At 35.9% G+C, this 21760-nt stretch overlaps 1 protein-coding gene across 2 annotated transcripts; it reads left to right on the forward strand.

The window, feature by feature from the left end:
* The first annotated feature begins 1357 nt into the window (after window positions 1-1357).
* dkk1b (dickkopf WNT signaling pathway inhibitor 1b) lies at window positions 1358-3419 on the forward strand. 2 transcript variants are annotated; one of them, XM_056469773.1, is made up of 4 exons: window positions 1358-1595; window positions 1673-1817; window positions 1919-2059; window positions 2812-3419. In XM_056469773.1, exons 1-4 carry the CDS (start codon window positions 1398-1400, stop codon window positions 3060-3062), a joined length of 735 nt encoding a protein of 244 aa, XP_056325748.1. In that variant the 5' UTR covers window positions 1358-1397; the 3' UTR covers window positions 3063-3419. The 2 variants fall into 2 exon arrangements, with proteins under 2 accessions (XP_056325748.1, XP_056325749.1); XM_056469774.1 differs by having other exon boundaries at window positions 1676-1817.
* Window positions 3420-21760: the final 18341 nt, after the last annotated feature.

Consider the following 21760-nt stretch of genomic DNA (forward strand, 5'->3'; position numbering starts at 1 on the left):
AACATCAAAGACGCTGATTTGGGAGTTATCCCGGAGTATTGGGCAGGGAGACACTTTGAAATTGTTAAATCATTTGGGCAGCTTATGTCCGCCAGTGATATTGCAATTCTGTGGTCAAATTTAAGAGTAATGTATTATATTTGTTGTACAATTTTAGTCACACATGTACATATGGGATGCTCGGTTCATTTAAATGATATTAACAATTCAAAAAGCTATTAATTTGTATATCTGTTATAAAATTGTATTGTTCATATCTATAATAAAAGATATCAATAGATGAACCACGTCACTTATAAAAGCGTCACGTTCTTATCTTCGGTTGCTAATCACGCACTATGTATTTAAAAGCGCAGACTGAATGATAATTAATTCGGTAAACTTCTCACTTCTTTCTTATTTGCATATTCACTTTGATCTTTTTGCACTTGTTTAATCAAACGCATTTCAAAGAGCCCGGTTATGACTGGTAGATCAACCTGCATTTCTAATATACAACCTCACAGAGGAAAAATGGCAGGGGGGAAATGTGTTTTTTTGTTTGTTTGTTCAACGAATGACATGCATTCAAAATATAATATAGTAAATTTAAAATACTTTTTTAAATATCTAATTACAATTTAAAATAGAAAAGCAATTAAATAAACAGAACGCAACAATAAAAAATACAACAACCAAGACAATAAAAAAAATACAATTTACGACTTTAACACAATCATCATCTAAATAATAGTCTATTAATGTTCCAATATTACAAAAATATTCGTAAAGGCGTTGATTTGGACTAATGGGTCTAAAGCTTGGGTTTCTTTAGTCCGTGGCAGCAATCAATTCAACAAAACGACTAGATTTTTAAATTTGAATATAAATTTAGTCATTTTTTATTCGATAAATAAATAAACAAATGTTATTTTAATGTTCCAAAACTCCTCAAATATGCGTAATCATTGATTCAGACGGACCATTAATAGCACAGCCAAAATAGTTTTTCGGATTTCTTTATAAAAATCATAGTATAATGTATCAGTGTAACTTTACATCACTTTGATTTTGCATGGACAAAAAATAAATATTGGTAGCTTAATTAAAACTGCAAATCTTGGAGGCTCTATGAAGCTTCATCAAACAAGCATATTTCTCACAGCTTTTCCCATCAAATAAGCACTATTACTGTGGTGGCGGTGTTTGATGCCAGCTCATAAAGACGTGCATTCACTGATAGACAGACAGCTCATGACACAACGCTTTGAAATTTCATCCAGCCCTTTGTTGCTCACAGCGAGGGGCGGGAGCGCAAACAACACCGCGCGCGTATAAATGAAGCGGCTTGCGCTCATGAGGAACCACAGAAGAGCTCCGCTCACCCAGGGAATACATCCTACAATTCAAGGAATACCATGATGCACATCGCCATGCTCTCTACTGCATGCCTCATTTTTATGGGCTGCATCAAAGTAGCCGGTTCTACGACGCTCAACTCCAACGCTATTAAAGTCGGTTCAGGTGCTGCGGGTTCCAGCCACCCGGTCAGCCCGAGTCCGGACGTGTCACCTTTGGACAGCGGCAATCTGAACTTCGCCCTCGATACACCGCAGGTAAGCATACAAATACGCATAATCTATGTCAGACAGCTGGTGGTTGTTAGACTAATAGTGTATTTCCAAACCTCCAGCAGCCTTTAATCTGCGAGAGTGATGAGGAATGCGGCGGAGAGGAGTTCTGCTTCCAGTCTCGCGGTGTCTGTCTCCAGTGCAAGAAGCGCAGGAAGCGCTGCATCCGGGATGCGATGTGCTGTCCTGGCAACCACTGCAGCAATGGTAAGATCAAACTCATGTAACGCGGAGAATACATCTTTTTCTTTAATATTATGTAGTGTGATGTTTATAGCATTGGATAATAATAAAACTTTTCGATATAGGTGTTTGCATTCCAAATGATCCTGACATGATTCAGCAGCTTGGCATGGATGAGTTTGTCTCCACCGCCCATGAAAACTCTACTGCTCTCATGCCATCGAAAGTTGCGACTCAAGGATCCCCACAAAACCAGATGCTGAAAGGTAAACAATGTTGTGTTTATATATTTGTGTATCACTGATGTATGCTTGAAATAGATTCAAATATGTTCTAACTCTGATTCAACTTCAGAGTTTTATTGGATTGTTTAAATTCCGAAAGTAGGTATAGGTGTTTTAAAAATGTATATTTAATATGGTCTAATTAGTCTTATAGGCTTTTAAAAGGATAGTTCAGCCAAGAATGAAAATCCTCTCATTATTAATTTAATCTCCCTTCATTTGTTCCAAAACTGTTTGAGTTATTATTAAACACTAAAGAAGATATTTTGAAGAAAGATGGAAACTGGTAAGCATCGACTTCCGTATTTGTTTGTCAGTCATTGGTTACCGGTTTTCAGCTTACTTCAAAATATATTTTGTGTTCAACAGAAGAAAGAAATGCATAGAGGTTTGAAGCAAATTTTTATAATTTTAGGGTGAAACCTCTCTTTAAGACTCCATTTTTAATGTAATGCAATGTATTTTAAAGACCAAGTAAAGAGACAATTCACTCCAAAATGTCCATTCTGTCATTATTTATTAGATTTGTTGAGGGAAATCATAAGCCATTGACAGCCATAGTATTTTTGTTCTACTTTGGAGGCCATAGGCCAAGATTATACAACATTCTTCAAAACATCTTCTTTTGTGTTCAACAAAAAAAAGTCATTTAGTATGAAGCATCCCTTTAAAAGATCCACTTTATTTTCAAGTGAGAATTGTGCATGATAATGAATGCTATTGTGTTTTTGAAGGTCTGGAGGGAGAGAACTGTCTGAGATCATCAGATTGTGCAGAGGGACTTTGCTGCGCTCGTCACTTTTGGTCTAAAATCTGCAAGCCTGTCCTAAAAGAAGGCCAGGTCTGCACCAAGCACAAGAGGAAAGGCACTCATGGCTTGGAGATATTCCAGCGTTGCGACTGCGGGGAAGGTCTGTCCTGCAGAACGCAACGAGGAGATGGCGGCAAGGCTTCACGGAGTCTCCACACGTGCCAGAGACACTAAATGAACATTCAAGGAATTTTCTTTCACCAGCTCCCAGAGAAGCAGACTTGAGTCGAGGGAAGCAGGACTTGGAATGGGATACTCTGTTTTTCAACTGGCAACTGGCTTCTTCCATATTCTCGAGTCAACATTGAAGAGTAGATTTAATTGTTTCTCAACGGAACTTAAATGTTGCAGTAAATTACTGTACTATACTGTAAATAATACAAGGCAGTTGGCACTTAAATATTTTTGTCAACCCTGTTTTGAAAGAAGGTGCATCAGTCTTTTCTAGTCTACCTTAAATGTTTATACATTTCATTCTACAGTCATATAGAGCTGATTTAAATGTCTATTTTATTCTAAATAAAGAGCGTACAGATGATATACAACATACAATGTCTGAGATCATGCTTCAATTAAGAGTGTGTACATGTTTCGAATGGCCATTTTTGTTGGTGCATGTAAAGAATGCTAAAATAAGGAGTGGTCATAGCTGAAGTCCTTATAGAGTCCTTTCTAGAAAAGCTTAATTAAGGCATTTAATAAGGCGGGTCTATGTTTAATAAGCCACACGAGACCTTTCCATTACTGAAAGATATATTCATAGTCAAAATCTGAGATGCTACTTTTACTTTAAAGCCATTTTATGTTGTACTCGATGAAACAAATTGAAATAGTTTTATTGTTCCAACTGTAATTGCAACTTCTACCATTTTTTTTGTTTTTAATATCAGAAAATAGTTATGGGTGTTTATAAATGTATATTGAATATGGTAAAAATAGTCTAAAAAAGTGTAAAAGGCATTAGAATAGATGTTTCACCCAAAAATCTTTATTTTCATCATTTATTTACTCTCTATTCACTTGGTCCAAACCTGTTTGAGTTATTATTGGATACGAAATATGATATTATTATATAAAGAAAGCCAGAAACCTTTTCAATATTCCATTCTGGAAGCTTAAGGCATTTAATATGGTGTGTCTATGTTTAATAAGCCACAAGAGACCTTTCACAGGCTCACAGCATCAGTACACTGCTTCAATCTTTCGCTTTCACGCTTGTACTTAGCTATTTTTTTTTTTTTTATAATTATTTTTTAAGGGTTTTACCTTTATTTGGATAGGATAGTGGAGATTTTACAGACAGGAAAGTGTGGGGAGCAGAGATAGGGAATAGGTCGGCAAAGGACCTCGAGCCGGGAATCGAACTCGGGTCGCCGTGAGCACCTTGGTGCTATGTGTCGACGCACTAACCACTAGGCTATTGGCGTCGACAGTACTTAGCTATTTTAGAGAAAACCTCAGATACTGTTTGTTGGTTCCTGTTGGTTGTGCACCTTTTTTACCGACCAAGTTTGTCGATGCCATTATAATGACATAGATCACTCTGCCTATTCATGCCGTGGAAAAAGTGATTGATAGGTGGCAAATTATGTGTAACTTATCTTTATTTATTTATGATTTGGTTATGGGTAAAACAAAGACCACGCGGGTCAGGTAGTTGAAACGGTAGGCTACAAATAATTAATTCGTTATGAATTAATTAATTATTCATAAATAATTAATTCACAGCCGCCTATGACGACGATGCCATCATCCACCGTGATTCATATTAGACATTGTACAATGCCAAATTGGTCGACATCGCCCAACCCTAAAGTATATATCGCTTTTACAATGTAGATTGTGTCAAAGCAGATTAACATAGAAGTTCTAGTAAAATGAAACTGTCAGTCCAGTTTTCATGGTTGAAGGATCTTATCAAAGAATCAAATCAAGGAATCTGCTATTTGAAAAAGTTTTTAAAATTGAACATCAGCAGCGACAACTAAATTGAACTAAACCAGTTTTAATTGAACTAGAACTACACCCACAATCTACTCCCCTGCTTGTTGGATATGCTGCAAAGTTCCACAACCGGAAATATTGTTATGGCTTTTATTTTATTTTCTTTGTCAATAGCTTAGTTTTCATCAACCTATTTTTATGCGTGTTTGGATATGCGCATAAAAAAAAGGATTGATGGAAACGCCATAATGCGCATAAATTTTGAAAATGCACATAAAAAACATCTAGACAACTGAGTACATTGTAAAAAAAAAACCTGTTATTTAAAAAAAAACATAAAATAACGGAGGTTAAATTACAGACATTTAACATAAAACAACAGACGTTAAATTACAGAAAATTTCTTAAAATTTTCCCTTAAATTTCTTAAACAGCAGGGTTTTTTACAGTGTAGGATAAACTTTTTATTCGATAAGAAAAGATGCGCATAAAATATGGACACAATTTTACCCATCAAATTCCAGTATGCGCATAAAAAAGTCATGTGATTTTGTTATTTGTTGTTGAGCATTTAAACTAAAGTGAACTGAATCAGTTTTAATTGAACTAGAACTACACCAACAATCTACTCTCCTGCTTGTTTGATATGCAGGAATGTTTTACAATCCGAAATATTGTTATGGCTTTTATTTTATTTTATTCATCAACAGGTAAGTTTCCATCCACCTATTTTTATGCGTGTTTTGGATGATGAAATTGGAAAAAATGTGTGTGAATGGAGAAACTAGCAGGCTGAGCACATCGTAAAACATCTGAAATGTTGTTTTGTTCATTCTAAAATGCCTTAACCATTTCAATATTAGTGTTTTTATATTATTAATTACCACCAGAATTGTCAAGAGTGTGTGTGCTCCGCGTGTGACGCCTTCAAACATCCCCACGCATTCATTGAATGTCGGCATACTATCTTCTAATCTATATAAATTTAATTTGCATCTTCAGATAGCTTAACATAGCTTATGTTAGGCTGCTTTGGCACTACAAGAACTATAGAAATAAATATAAATTGAATCTATTTGAAGCATATAACATGAAAAAAAACTTGAAAGATCAACATTACAACAATCAGTAATATAAACCAACACGCCTTAAAATGGAGATTAAAAAGACACCCATGTCTGATTGATCCAATGCTTTCAAACGCATTTATACAGACAGGTCACACATTACAAACAAGCATCTGTTTGAGGTCTGCTTGTGAATTCGCTCTCTCTCTTTGAAGGTGAGAGGCTTTAATATGGTCTAGCACATGGAGACCGACTACGGTCACCTTCTCTTTAAAGTTCAAGGATGCTTACTGATAGTGGCAGCGCTTAATGACGCTGTCTGCTCATAGCAAGAGCTTGAGATGCGCTTTTATTGCATTTCAAACCTTCCAGCAAATCATCATAGAGCTTACTGTACTGTAAATACATGCACAGTTAAATAAGGAAGTCATTTTTAACATAATAGTATAGTTCAAACAGAACGCAATATTGTAAGCGAGCAAAAAAAAGCACGCCCTCATTCACAAAATCCTTTTTTTTTTTTGCGGGTTCATGCTTCCTTTTGCATTTCTCCCAGCTGTAATTGGAAACTTTAAGGCTTTTACCTGGAGCTGTCAAGAGAGACAAAGCAGTGGGGTGAGCATTTCAAAGCACAGGATATACAGTTTGCAATTGTCTCTTTCCCATCCATGTGCCTCGGCTGGTACTGGAGAGGCTTTCTCCCAGCTTTTGTCAATACCGTCAACAGCTTGAAGACCACAAACATCTGTGGAAGGAATCCCGAGCTGCACAATGGCGCAAAAGAAACCCAAACCTCGAAAGTCTAGCATACAGTCGAGCAGTTAAGTCTTTTGAGTTTTGCAGCATGGTCAAGGCCATTTGATCTTCTTCACTAAGAGGAATCAATGTGTTCGGCAGAAATCATAAGTAAACAAGAGTGAAAAGGTGGATTTCCTTCCTTTTTTCAAGCTAGGTACAATAAAGCAGCAATACCAGGGCTTCTGAACATAGCACTGTGAATGTTTGTGAACTGCCCCTAAAGCCTGCTTCACTTTGAAGTTGAGATCAGTCAACACTTCGTGGCACATACTATTTTTCAGTAAATAGTTAAGTAACTGGGGCTCACACGCAGAGTTACTTAAAAAGAGCCCAGACACATCAATGTGAAATGAGCATTTACCCTCAAATGTGTGTGCTGTTGAAGGTAGTCTGGCTTCTTTCGACGACAACCACTTGCAAAGGGAATAGGACACGAGGCTGTATGTGTAGAACTATCCGATTTAATAACATTTTGTTGATGAATCTTTTGGTTTGATTGACAGTTTAATTACATTACATCTATCTATCTATCTATCTATCTATCTATCTATCTATCTATCTATCTATCTATCTATCTATCTATCTATCTATCTATCTATCTATCAAAAGTTATTAGTCTTTACAAATTTAGGTGGATTTAACATAATACAATTAAGTTGTCCTCCCCAAAAATCTCAACAGTTGGGTTGTTTCAGCTAATTTAAAATAAGCAGTTTGAGCAAACATTATTTTGTAAATCTATCAATCAATCCATCCATCCATCCATCTAAAGTGATTAAATGAATTTACAAAAAAAGGGAATAAACTCACTGCCTTAAGTTTACTCAATTGTTTGTCGCTTTTAAGACCAGTTTACTCACTTTTAAAGCTGTTGGAATTTGAGTTGTTGCAAGTATGTATAAGGTGTCATTTATAAGTTCTGTGTTAAAGCTTATAATACTGCAACACCAATTAAATCATTTTGGTAACACTTTACAATAAGGTTCATTAGTTAATGTATTTACTAACATGAACAACACTTGCACATCATTTATTAATCATAATTGAACATTTACTAATGCATTATGAACATCCAAGTCCATGCTTGTTAACAGTGGTTAATGCACCGTGAGTTAACATGAACTAACAATGAACAACTGTATTTTCATTAAGTAGCGTTAACTAACATGAACAAACACTGTAGTAAATGTAATGTTCTTTGTTTGTTCATGTTAGTAAATACATTAAATAACATTAACTAATGAACCTTATTGTAAAGTGTAACCATTTCAAACAACTAAATAATTAATTATATGGAATTTGAAATTTCTAAGTTAGATCCACTATTGGACGTTGTTGCCATATGGCAACATATCATAAAGTACCTTAAAAACATATTTTTTCCAATTTTTTTTACAGCACTTTAAATTAAGCCATTTTAAGAAAAGAAAAACAGTCAAATATTTTTTTTATAGATCTATCATAGACACCTCACCTCCTTCGCTATAGTATTCTACCGTGACTTAGCGCATAAGACATAAATGACGTCAGTACGTAATAATCGGTTATGATTTATTACTGAACCGATATCAAATAGTCCAGGTCCGCATTGTGGTGCATCAGGAAAAAAAACAATTCATTTTGACACCCCTAATTCTGTAGCTTCTGTTTAACTATAATTCAGACTTAATATTGCATATCTTGCGATTTGACTATTGCGAATGCGCACATTACGATATCGATGCTGAAACGATGTAGTTTAAAATGACAATTAATCAGTATTCTGGTGTTGCACTGCGATCCTTAAAGTTTTTTTTACTATCTTTTTTAATAGGTACAAGAGCTACCAATGGGGCAGTACCCTTTCAAAAGTTCATCTTACTACCCAAATGTACCTAAAATATAAATTTGAGGTTCCATTATAGACCTTATGTGAAGATATGTAACTTTTGAAAAGGTACTGCCCCAGTGACAGCTCCAGTACCTTTATTTCTGAGACTGTAGTTGAGTTTGTTTTTTACAGCACTTCAAATTAAGCCATTTTAAGAATAGAAAAACAGTCAAATATATTTTTATAGATCTATCACATTCAGTAGAAGCCTCACCTCCTTCGCTATAGTATTCTACCGCAACGTAGCGCATAAGACATAAATGACGTCAGTACGTAATAATCGGTTATGATTTATTACTGAACCGATATCAAATAGTCCACGTCCGCATTGCGGTGCATCAGGAAAAAAAACAATTCATTTTGACACCCCTAATTCTGTAGCTTCTGTTTAACTATAATTCAGACTTAATATTGCATATCTTGCGATTTGACTATTGCGAATGAGCACATTACAATATCGATAATGAAACGATAGTTAAAAATGACAATTAATCAGTATTCTGGTGTTGCACTGCAATCCTTAAAGTTTTTTTTTTACTATCTCACCAAATGATTCTTGCTCTAAATAAATAAAAATATGTTTGTCATAAAGTTTTGTTACACTGAATGACGTCTCAGTGGTTGTCTTCTATAAATCATTGCATGATTTCTCAAAAAAGAAGAAACTAAATATGAAAACTGATCAAGCTAAAAATCGAATATTACACAAGTTAACCAACTTTAAACAAATTACACATGCAAATTCCATTCTTCTTAAAACACAATCTAAATCCAGCTTTGAAAATGAATTCATTCAAGATCAGATGTCTTCATGCTAATTAACCGTGAGCAGGTGGAAGTGAGCCGACAGGATACAATTAAGGAAACATTTTGAACATTATGTGTGGTAAGAGATGTTTTTTCATTGCTCTGTATTTTTATGGCAGATACGCTTCATAAATGAATGACATTTAAGCGGCTGCCTTTAATTTAAGGGTTGTGTGTAATTACTAGCATGATCTTACCTACCTACCCATCACTGTTAGATGTTTGCATCAAAGAGGTGAAAACACTGATGTGGTGATTAAAACAGATTGTAGTATATTATGAAAATCATTAAGCAGCATTAACCTTTCAATACACTGAAGGACAATTTATTTTACAGTATATTGCATTTAATTAACAAGCCTATTTAGTGTTTTATACGCAAGCAATGTGCATAAACACAGAGATGTATCGTCTATGTCACTTACAGTAGAGGTTTGTGGGTCAGCGTTGGCTGTAGAATGGCTTGGAATGACCCTGTGCTGTTTTACTAGCTGACTGACTGCCATGCACGCAAATTACAGACAGCGAGATCCGACTGTAATGATGGCAGGCGTCACAGATATGAGCTCTCTAAGATGCATGGTTTTCAGCGGCAGACGGCAGCCTGACAGAGTCCAAACACCAAGTTAAAGAGCAGAACGCCACCTTCCCTAAAGGATCTGTTTACCTCGAGTCGAAGCAGTCAATCACAGTCAACAATGTCAACAACTATGAGTGAACATAAGAATTTTGGCATATAACATTAGTTGTCACGATGGAAAACACAACATATTGTCACACACATATACACACACAAACACACCACACAAGGCCCCTTTTCTGATCTTTACAGAGTTAATATTGAAACAAAATCACGCAAAACACACGCGATAACAATAAAACAGTAGATGCAAAACTATGACAAATTACACTCGCAGAAATAGGTACAAGAGCTACCAATGGGGCAGTACCCTTTCAAAAGTTCATCTTACTACCCAAATGTACCTAAAATATAAATTTGAGGTTCCATTATAGACCTTTTATGTGCAGATATGTAACTTTTGAAAAGGTACTGCAGTGACAGCTCCAATACCTTTATTTCTGAGACTGTATGGGTTAGAAATTAAGGCCCCAGTGTACTTCAAACAGAATCGAATTAAACTAAAATGGCATTTTGAACAAAATCCATATCAAAACAGCTCACCAGTGGACATTCCAGAGTTCATTATGGGTTCTAAACATCTTTGAAGCCAGAAGAAATGACGCAATCAGTGGGTGTGTTCTGAATCGTTAACGTGCGTTTACTTTTCAATAGGTTTTTGCCAGTATTCAAAATTTCTTGTTGTTTCTTTCTAATTGCTGAAGATTTTATCACAATATATGGCATTATTATGGTATTGACCTAAGCTGCAAAAAGATTAACACTGTTTCATAACTACATGCGACACAATATTTTTCATGTTAAATTGAGTATTTGTCCTATCCATCAGAAACGTTTATTATTTCTGCAACATTGCAACAAAACAAAAGCATAAACTACCATGACAATTATCTCCTCAGGTACAGATTATATGCTTTATTTAGTGTTAAATGCTACCAATATGAGTCTGAATACCATATTAAGTGTCACTTATTGCTAATACTGAAATTTTGTCATGACCATCAGCAACAGTGATGTGTGAAATTTCTAATTTAGAAACAGTTTCTATTTCCGTGACGTGGCAACAAAACAACAGCATAAACCACTATGACAATTATATAGGTACTGATTATGTGCTTTATTATTTATTTATTATTCATACAGAGTTAAATGTTACCAATATGAGTTTGAATACCATTTTACCTGACATTTATTGCCAAAACTGAAAACATCAGCAGAAAGTTTACCTCAGATCTTGAAAATAAACTAATAAAATAAATATGTATTAAATATATTATAACGCTTACCATTTCGCCAGGAGTGCAGTGGCTGATATTTAAAGGAATTTTCTGGTATTTAAATGTTTCTGTCACATCACATTTGGTGCCAACAGGCAAAATGCTAGTCACTGGAATCTTGTCAAGTCGTGTGTAGTTAGAACAGGTATAAAACAAAAAAAAATACTTAGTGTACTGCTTTATTGTATATACATGATCAGAGTAAATGAAGGTTTTAAAGAAATTACTTGCACAAGAATGATAAAGTACAATAGGTGGTACTTTACAACAAAGTCTCATTAGTAAATATTAATTAATGTATTAAAATCAACGTCAATATGGTTACAGATGTGCACAAAATTGTTGGTCCCCATCAATTTTGTCCAGGCCAGTTTCATTTTATTTTTATTTTTTTCAAATACTACTGTTCAATCACAGTTTGAAAGTAATATATGATTTTGAATAGAGTTTATTTTCAGTTATTTTTGATTAATCATTAGTTTTTTCAGTTTCAAGTTATTTCAGAGACCAGTGTAGTTGTTCATTCTTCAAATGAAAGGGTACCAATAATTTTGTCATTATATAAAAATGTTAATGTTAAAATTAAACGGCATATAAAATCGTCAGTCATTTGGTGCTGTTATGAACATCACCGCCAATACAACCAGCTATTTGAATAATCTTAGTAGGTTTAAATGATAAATAATTATTCATTGTGTTTTTAAGTGCCCACGATATCAATAATTTTGTGTACGTTCATTTCCATCATATCAAATTATTGAATATTGGCATATGTCTATGTTTATGAAACCGTTGCACTTTCTCAGCTGCCGTGGTTGTGTTCGGGTGTATAGTTACGAGTTTTAAGTGTGACTTTAAAAACAGTATACCACAGTGGATCAGTCTTTTCTGATGTCATTTTGCCCTCCAACGAAGAATGAAAAAGTATAAGAACAGAATTTCATTATACACTTCAAAATGATTTTGATCTAAAATGCTTGATTTTATTTTGAGATATCTGACTTCTAACTCAATAATTTTTTCAAATCTGAGAGCAGTTTAAGATATTGTTGATATATCTTCCAAAACTTAGGATACTAGACATAAAATAAATGCAACCTTTTAGTTTAGTAAAATGTATGTCGTTAAAGGGTTTGTTATGTCATGGAACATCTGAGAATGGTCTGAACACTGGCTCTTGTTCCACACAGTTTTACGAAGTGATTTATAGACGTTTCGGTTACTAAGGCCTGTCAGCATAATTACCTAAATTACATGATAAATATTTGTCATGTTGCGATGTCTTGTGGAAAACTGATTTTCAGAAGTGGTGACAAATGACTGGCTCTGAAACTGCAGTATTTTGCCTTCAAACACTGGTGGAGAATTTAAAGTGTGAAAAAGTATAAACAGCCTCATTTTATCTTCATTCATTCATTTTCCTTTGGCTTAGTTCATATATATCAGGGGTCGCCACACAGCAGAATAAACCGGCAACTACTTGCATATGTTTTACACTGCGGATGCACTTCCAGCCTCAACCCAGTACTGGGAAACACCCATACACTCTCACATTCACACGTATACACTAAAGACAATTTTGTTTACCCAATTCACTTATACCACATGTCTTTGGACTGTGGGGGAAACCGGAGCACCCGGAGGAAACACACACCAACATGGGGAGAACATGCAAACGCCATACACAAATGCCAACGGGTCCAGCCGGGACTCGAACCAGTGACCTTCTTGCTGTGAGTTGACAGTGCTAACCATCGAGCCACTGTGCTGCCTCTTTTTATCTTTCAGATGACTAATGTAGAGCAGATGCTAGAACAACTTTATGAAGTTTGATGCAAAACATCACTCAAACACCTGTCATGTTTTTTTAGATGTTACTGAGTTTAAATTTCTTAGGACATGTTACTCCTGGTAAATAATGTTTAAACTTTTATTATTTATTCATTTTCAATCAAAACTGCAATTTCTGATTAAATCACATCTGGTTAGCATGTTTTATCAACACATCCAATAATGTTTAAGAATATTAAACATCAAGAAGAGTTCTTGTTTAGCTGTTATGCACTCAACTACAAAAGTGGAAAGGCAAATAGACTTAAATTTTTTTCTATATCATTTATCTGTACTCAAAGATATTCCTCTTGGGATCAGAACTACAAACATTAAATTTAAAACCAGATGTAAACAAATTAAATGATCTAAACCTATAGTGCAATTTCAACCGTTTTTGTGGTTACTGATGGTTACTTCTGTTACTATTTATTTATGAATTAATCAGTGATTGGAAGAGATTATTAATACAGGTTTGAAGTGAATTTGATGTTCTGTGTACTACTCTAATCTCTTCTGAAATGCATGTGAGACTATTGGGATGTTTTTATTTGGAATAATTCCACACCGACTGCAGGGCACAGTGCAAAAATCACCAGCAGTCACAACAGTGGTGACCAGGTGAATATGTGACAGCACAGAGTTCATCAGTGCATGAAATTGGCCCAGATAATCAAGATTGGTCCATTGATGCCTGGAAGAAAGTGGTCTAAAGAATCAAGATTCTTGGTGCATCGAGTCAATGGCCAAGCACAGATATGGCAATTACCAACTAATGGCAACTAGATATAATACTGCAAAACACAACAAGGTTTTCTTGGAACAAAATAAGCCACAATCGTCCAACAGTACAAGCCCAGACAGCCATTTTCTGGCTGAATATTGTTGTGGACCAAGTTCACACATTCATAGCAACAAGACAATGCACCATACCAGAATGCTCGAATCAAGAATGGTTCAAGGAAAAAGCAGCTCAATTTCTGTCAATGCATGAACCCAATCAAATATTTGCGATTCAGTTTGAAAAAGCAGGTTCACGCACACCAGAGAATATGAATGGTGTGAAGCGGCAAGAATTTCAGCACCGCACTCAAAGAATTTTCTAATGAGTTGAGTTTATTAGTACAGATAGATTCTTTTTGCAGCAAAGTTTGGCATTTGATACAAACAATTAAATCCCACATATACATATCCACATATACACATACTAAGTACCTTATAAAAGATTACAAAATTATACAGAGCGACAATAGATGATGGGACAAAGCTATTCCTGAACCAGTTTTGTCCTACTAAAAAGCATCTGAAACCCTTGACCCGAAGGGAGCAGGATAAACGCCTCAAACAGAGGATGAGAGCTACAGCTACTAATGTTTTAGGCAATCCGTAAAAACTGCCTACTATACAGGGATTCAATACTCAGCTGTGATTCACCAATCAACCTGCTAGACCACCTAATAATATGGCTCAGTCTATTCCTGTTTTTGAGAGACAGACCTCCAAACCATGCCACCAGAGCATAGGATAGAATAGACTCAATAAAAGCATGATTGAAAAGAGTAAACGTATTGGGGCCAATGTGAAAACGTGATGGTTTCCTGAGACAATATAGGCGCTGATGCCCCTTCTTGCACACAGCATCACAGTTTACCTCAAATTGTACCTCAAAAAACAGTCAATAATGGTACCCAAATATTTGTAGATATCCACACATTCTACTTTTTGACCCCTGATATTAGTCACCTCAGCTGCTGTTTGATTCCTTCTAAAATCAATAATCATATCCTTAGTTTTTGTTGCATTACGTTTTAGATTAGACTCCTCACACCACTGAACAAAATGATCCACTATGGGACCATGACAATTTTGATCTCCTTGGAGGAGGCTTACAATCACAGTGTCGTCTGCATATTTTAAAATAAAATGATTTTCAAATGTGCTCTGACACATGTTTGTGTACAGAATAAATAAAAGTGGGCATAACCTACACCCCTGAGGTGATCCGGTGGAGAAGCACAGGCTTTCTGACAGGAAACTGTTTATTTGCACTCTTTGTGTTTCTATTGGTTAAAAAGTCTAAAATCCAGCCAACATGATTGTTGCTTAGTTAAAAATAATCTAAAAGTCTCTGGATTAAAATATGAGATCCACCCTCCAGGTTCACCATCTCTCAATCATCCTAAATTTCTGCTCACTCCTTGATCCCTCAGTGGAAAATTATGAAAATTCCACTGTAGGGCTGCACAACTAATCAAAAAAAGATCGCGATCCTGATTCTACCCTACATGCGATCTTATTTCAGTTTTTCTGCTATTCAACCAATTATATTTTCAAGGTCAGGAGAGAAGTGTAAAGGCGGACCCACAAGTCTTCACAGCAACATGGGCACCTCCAAATGGTGTTGAAAGTGTCACATACTTTATTTATAAGATTTAATTCTCCCAAAAATGTCATTTCTGTGTTAATGTAATGACGTGGCCGCAAAATCACACGTGAGTTGACCGCGAGCTGTTTGTTTACTACCGAGAGGACACGCGCGTGGCTGCCAATGATGCCTACTTTAGTGAACACAACCTGCATAGTCTGTCAATAACAGGTAATAAGGCTGTAAATAACATTCAGTTTGTTGCACAGAGCGATCATTTGGGAGCCGCGTGGGAAGTATGACTTGCATGCGTGTTTTTTTTCTCACAGTGACGACAGCCGCACTTGGAAGTGAAAGTGAAACTGGCGCGCAGATGCAGTTGAAACCAGAAGTTTACATACACTAAAAAAAGGAACATAACCATTTTTTTTTTAAATGTCTGATGGTAAATCAGACGTTTACTATTTTAGGTCCATTAGGATTACCTAAATGATTTAAATTTGCTAAATGCCAGAATAATGAGAGAATTTTTTATTGATTTCTAGACAGTCAAAAGTTTACATACATTTCCTTGGTATTTTTTTTTAGCTTTGCTTTTAAACTGTATAACTTTGTGTAAATGATTTGGGTATCCTTCCACAAGCTTCTCAAAATAGTTTGAAGGAATTTTGAGAGATTTGTTGGCTGTCTTGCTCGCCCAAGCTTTTTCAAATCTGCCCACAAATTTTCTATAGGATTGAGATCAGGGCTTTGTGATGGCCACTATAAAACATTCACTCTGTTGTCCTTAAAGCACATTTTAACTAATTTGGCAGTGTGCTTAGGGTCATGGTCTGTTTGGAAGACCAATTTGTGGCCAAGTTTTAATTTCCTGGCTGATGTCTTGAGATATTGCTTCAGTATTTCTACATAATGTTCTTTCTTCAAGATGCCATCTATGCTGTGAAGTGGACCAGTCCCTCCCGCAGCAAAACAGCCCCTCAACATGATGCTGCCGCCCTTATACTTCACAGTTAGGATGGTGTTCCTAGGCTTGTAAGCTTTCCCCTTTATCTCCAAATGTAACAGTGGCCATAACGGCCAAACAGTTCAATCTATGTTCCATCAGACCACAGGACATGTCTCCAAAAATTAGTCTGTTTCCCAGTGTAATTAAGCAAATTGTAATCTGGCTTTTTTGTTGATTCTGGCTTGTCGATTTTCCCATGTTGTCACAAACGGAAGCCGTGTGTTTGAGGTTTTCCTTAAATACTATTCTACAGTTGTGCCTCCAATTAACTAAAATGTTGTCAATTAGCCAATCAGAAACATCCAAAACCTTGACACCATCATCTGAGCTTGTTCAGAGACATAATAATCTTATTGTATGTAAACTTGACTCTCAAGAAAAGTTATAACAATTTCTCAAAACAAATCTCTCTCTCATTATTCTGCTATTAGGCATAACAGAAATAAAATTTGATAATCCTAACCTAAATAAACCTAATACCTAAAACAGAGAAAGTTTAGCCACCCTAACTTCTGACTTTACTTTAAATGGTTATGTGCCTTTTTATACAGTGTATGTGAACTTCTGGTTTCAACTGTAATTTAAATGATCATATCACATATTAGAGTTATGATTCCGACAAGCACTTGGTATGTTTTTTCTTTCATAGCGAACACAAAGTGCATGAGAATAAATGTTTGTTGTTTTTTTTACACTTAAACTATATAAAAATACATCTATTGTGATTTTGATGAAATACACACAGATTTGACTATCTCAAACGCCCTCTGAACGCTGGGCAAAAATCCCACCGCTATACTGACATGCTCGATATATATCTAATGCCCTTCAGTAAATCAATGCCTTGTTTTTGTGGCTGTTTTTCTGGTCCAAAGCAGGTTCAATTGGTCAAAAGGTGAGTGGTCATATAATGTTATGGATGGCCCACACAGAATCTGTGCACGCAGAAATCATTGAGTCTATGTATTTACTTGTGTAAATTTATATTTATTCAGTTTTTAAATTAATTTTACTAATATTTTGTGATATAATAAAAGTTATATTACAAAGTTTGTATGATTTACTTACAATACAGTTTGTCAAGTAATATTTTCTGTCTTTTAGTAGATATATTATAAAAAGAGACTTGCTTTGTTTACCAAACAAAGTGGATCTAATTGGATTTGCATTATAAACATTAAATACAAGTTAAAAAGGTTTCTTATTTTTATTTTAAATATTACGTTTTTAGTTACGATCCTATAAAAATCAGCTGACTGTGCTATCTGGGGCTGCTTATTGATCATAAATGTATTGTTTTCACTTCGGCGCCATTGAAACACCACGATTCATTCGACAACTGTTTGATATGTGAATAAAATACAGTAAAAAGAATGCTAGAACTGAATGAGCACCGGCAGGAGCTTTCATTTGAGCTATAACTGGTACATGTGTCAAATATGAATTATATGAAAACTATGAAAATGAACCAATGTTCAATACCTACCTCGGGTATCCAAAATACTGTGTATTTCAGTGTAAATAACTTTTGAACAGTAGAATAAAAACCAAAGTGATGCATATGTGCATAAAATATAGCTTCTACACTTTCAAACAAAACCACTTAAAGGGGTCTGGTGCAATGTTAGCCCTTTAAATCTTAAAGCGAAATTCGATGATGTCACGGACCCGGAGTTTAACTGGTTAATACGATTGATGGGTACATTTAAAAAAAAAAACTTCCTTAAAACCCTCACACCCAATCAGTTCAACTAAGATTGATCCAAATCAAATCACAAACAGATCAATAACAGTTCTGTAGACACATTATGAGCAATAAGGAAAAAAGGAACACAAATGTCTGAATCAGATTTTTCAATTAAATTTAAAAAACGCCTTACATGTACAATGCTGCAATATGTTTACCACAGCCGTTTTAGAGCGAGATCTGCAAGTTTTACTTCTTATAAATGAGATTATTATGATTGCAAGTTTAGTTTTTTTAAAAGCTTCATGTAAATACTACAACATTAAAATTATTTAAATAAATAATGGCTAAAAAAAGCTGTTTTATGCATGCCAAGCTAGTAGGTTGCCACACATAATTTCCTAAACTGCTATTTTTATTTTGGTTGTCAAGTACAGTACTTGAGCATGCCTACAACTGAACATGTAATATGTGTGTGCAAGGCATCACTGTTTTCACATTATTAAAAAATATATATATATAGTTTTTTTTGCAATTCAAGCATTTTCAGGCAACCAAAATAGTGTTGTTGCATAAAGTTTTCTGAATTGATTTAAAAATTTTGTTGTGTAAATATAGCCCAAATGTTTTTGCTTAATATACAAAAATGTAAAGGAAAGTGGTTGATAGTGATATCCAAACACAAAGGACAATCAATAAAATATTAACAATATTATGTTGTATTGACAGTACACTCAGAAATAAAGGTATGCGAGCTGTCACTGGGGTGGTGCCTTTTCAAAATTAACACATTTGTACCTGAAGGGACCATATTGGTACCTCAAAAGTACATATTAGTATCTAAAAATTTTAGGGGGAACACTGTACTTTTTAAGGTCCTAATATGTACCCTTGAGCTATTAATATGGACCTTTTAGGTACAAATTTGCACCTTTCGAAAAGGTACCACCTTAGTGATTGCGTACCTTTATTTCTGAGAGTGTATATTACTTATTTCCTGTGACTTTCATTTAGTTTTTTTTTTTGAATAATAAAATAAACTGTTCGATAAACTTTAGTTTATGCTTCTCGCCAAATAATTTATAAACATTTTAATTAGTCAATTTTTCCAAAATTAAGTGTTGTCATCCACTTCTCAATATAACCCATTGCTTATATCTTGATGGTCATTAAAAGCAAATACTATGCAGATGTTTCATCCAGATATCAATCTTGCCCAAACTGTGTGCCAACTTTCTTCATAGAGATACCATCATATACAGTATCTATCTCAGACACATGTTAGTCAAATACATATGCATATACAGAATACTTGAAAATGAGAAGTGCAAAGTTTAGGGTTAATGCAAACAACTTGAATATGAAACTGGATTGAATTCAATTGGGTTGTTGACATTTAAAGAATAGAAACGATCCCAATGATAGCAGATAGCAAAAATCATGTAATATACAGGCAACTTTTATGGTGTTTTTTTATTTATATATGTTCTGAATAAGCAGACAGTTTAAAAAAGGTAAAAGACTGCTTAACAATGGTCTTCTCATGTCATGTGAACTAATCCATTTAGACAGCAACTAAATATAGTCAAACTAAATATCTCAATGTGCTTCACATTTGACGTCATGAGTCTGGATCTGAGATTCCCTGAAGGTAAAACGCTTTAGCCGTCTTCCTCTTTGAGGTTTGTAGGTCACCCAAAGTTGAAGTCAGATAACACTGCAAATCTCAACAGAGGTTTACACAATCGCTTTGGAAAAGAAAGCCATATCTCCTGTCTCCCTCTGAAAGGAGACAATGTCATTCCAGAGGAGCGCTCAGACCGCAGATCTTCATCATTAAAGACAATTATGTCACATTCACTTCTACTCTCCCCGCTCTGAAGGGAAGTAGCCAAAGCCAATTTAATGTTCCTCAATTGTCTCCTTTGTAGCGCGTACAGTTTACTGGGCTTAATAGGGCAGGCCGCTTCCCTTTGATATCACCTCTTCCTCCGCCAAACCCATAATGCCCCCATTTGTTCTACACAAAAGCCCAACTTAAACTACACAAAGAGGTGGTTACACAGAATCTCATTTGCCTAAGTGATTGCATCCACGAAAAGGCCTCGAATCTTTGATCTCAGTGAGGTGCAAATGTGTTGGCTTTACTTGGTCCGCATGCCGTTGCGTGAGGCGGTGACCGAAACAATGCTGGCCCTAATTCCGGCTATTACCCATGCATTACTCTCTGCGCGTTTGCACAAGGGTTCAGGGCGACCGAATACGTGTCGATGAAGTTTATCTGTGTCATCCGAGAGCACCAGCGGGCAGCCTTAATTTGGAGGGGCCACTTCAAAAAGAGCGGCTTTGGCCACTGTCGAAAGGCAAACAACATTTAGCACCTCAGCGCCTAGTGCTAATGACAAACAAGCTGCTTGGATCCACATGAAAGAGGGGCATCCTTGGGTCTCCATCAATGACCTTTTCAAATACACTTCCTCCGCAAACAAAAGAGCACACCATCCATCTCCTCGGTGGAGCAACCGTGCTCCTTACCCAGGGCCCATTCACCGGCCCTCACTCTAAATATGAATGCAAGGAAGGGGGAAAAGTTTTTCTTCTCAACTACACTTGAAACAAATACCATAAATAAGCCAAAGAGAAAGAGGGAGGGGTAGGTGTACATTACAGCACTTCAAAGGCTCGCTCTCTTCCCCCATCCAGCCTAGGCAGTGTGCTTATTTTCAAGGTGCTTATTCATGTGTGCAGACTTGGGGCTACATCACTCAGCATTACCCGAGGGACACTTAACGGTTTCCTCCAAAATAAAACAGGGAGGGGGCCCAAAACAGATCCCTGGAGAACTTGAAACTGACAGAGGATATTTCGGAGACGGCGGCGGTGACCTCGCGTCACCCCCGTGGGCTGGGTCAATTAACCTCCCATTTTACAGTTGGCTGACTCGTGAGAAAATACACACCGGCACAAAGGCTAAGTATGAACAATTATATCATAAAAACAATAGTCAGGTCTCAAATAAAAGGAGAATGAGTTGCCCGTGTATTACTTTATTTGACTTGTAAAGGCTTTTTATCTGGGTCAATTGTGCATGACAGATGGAGACCAGTTACTTGAAGTCACACATCAGCGCCTCAAGTGCTATTCATAGTGGTAATGTAATCTTGATGTTGCTGACATCACTTTTTCTTGTATTACATTTTTTGTCTGTAGGCTATGTATAGGTATGTTTTTCATCACACCAAGGTCAAGAATCTTGGTGAGATTCTGGAGATCTGAATTTCAGTAGTCATGTCAAAGCAGTAAGTAAATCAGCATACTAACATATCAAAAACATTGCAAGAATCAGATGCTTTGTTTCCAGTGAGGACTTAAAAAAAACTTGTTCAATGCTTTTATCAGCAGCAGGGTGGATTACTGTAATAGACTCTTCGCTGGCCTTCCCAAAAAGACAGTCAAGACAGTTGCAGCTCATCCAGAACGCTTCTGCCAAGATTCTGACCAGAACCAGAAAATCAGAGCACATCACACCTGTCCTCAGGTCTTTACACTGGCTCCCAGCTACATTCAGAATAGATTTT

The sequence above is a fragment of the Danio aesculapii genome, chromosome 12 (assembly GCF_903798145.1).
Source record: "Danio aesculapii chromosome 12, fDanAes4.1, whole genome shotgun sequence".
Taxonomy (NCBI): domain Eukaryota; kingdom Metazoa; phylum Chordata; class Actinopteri; order Cypriniformes; family Danionidae; genus Danio; species Danio aesculapii.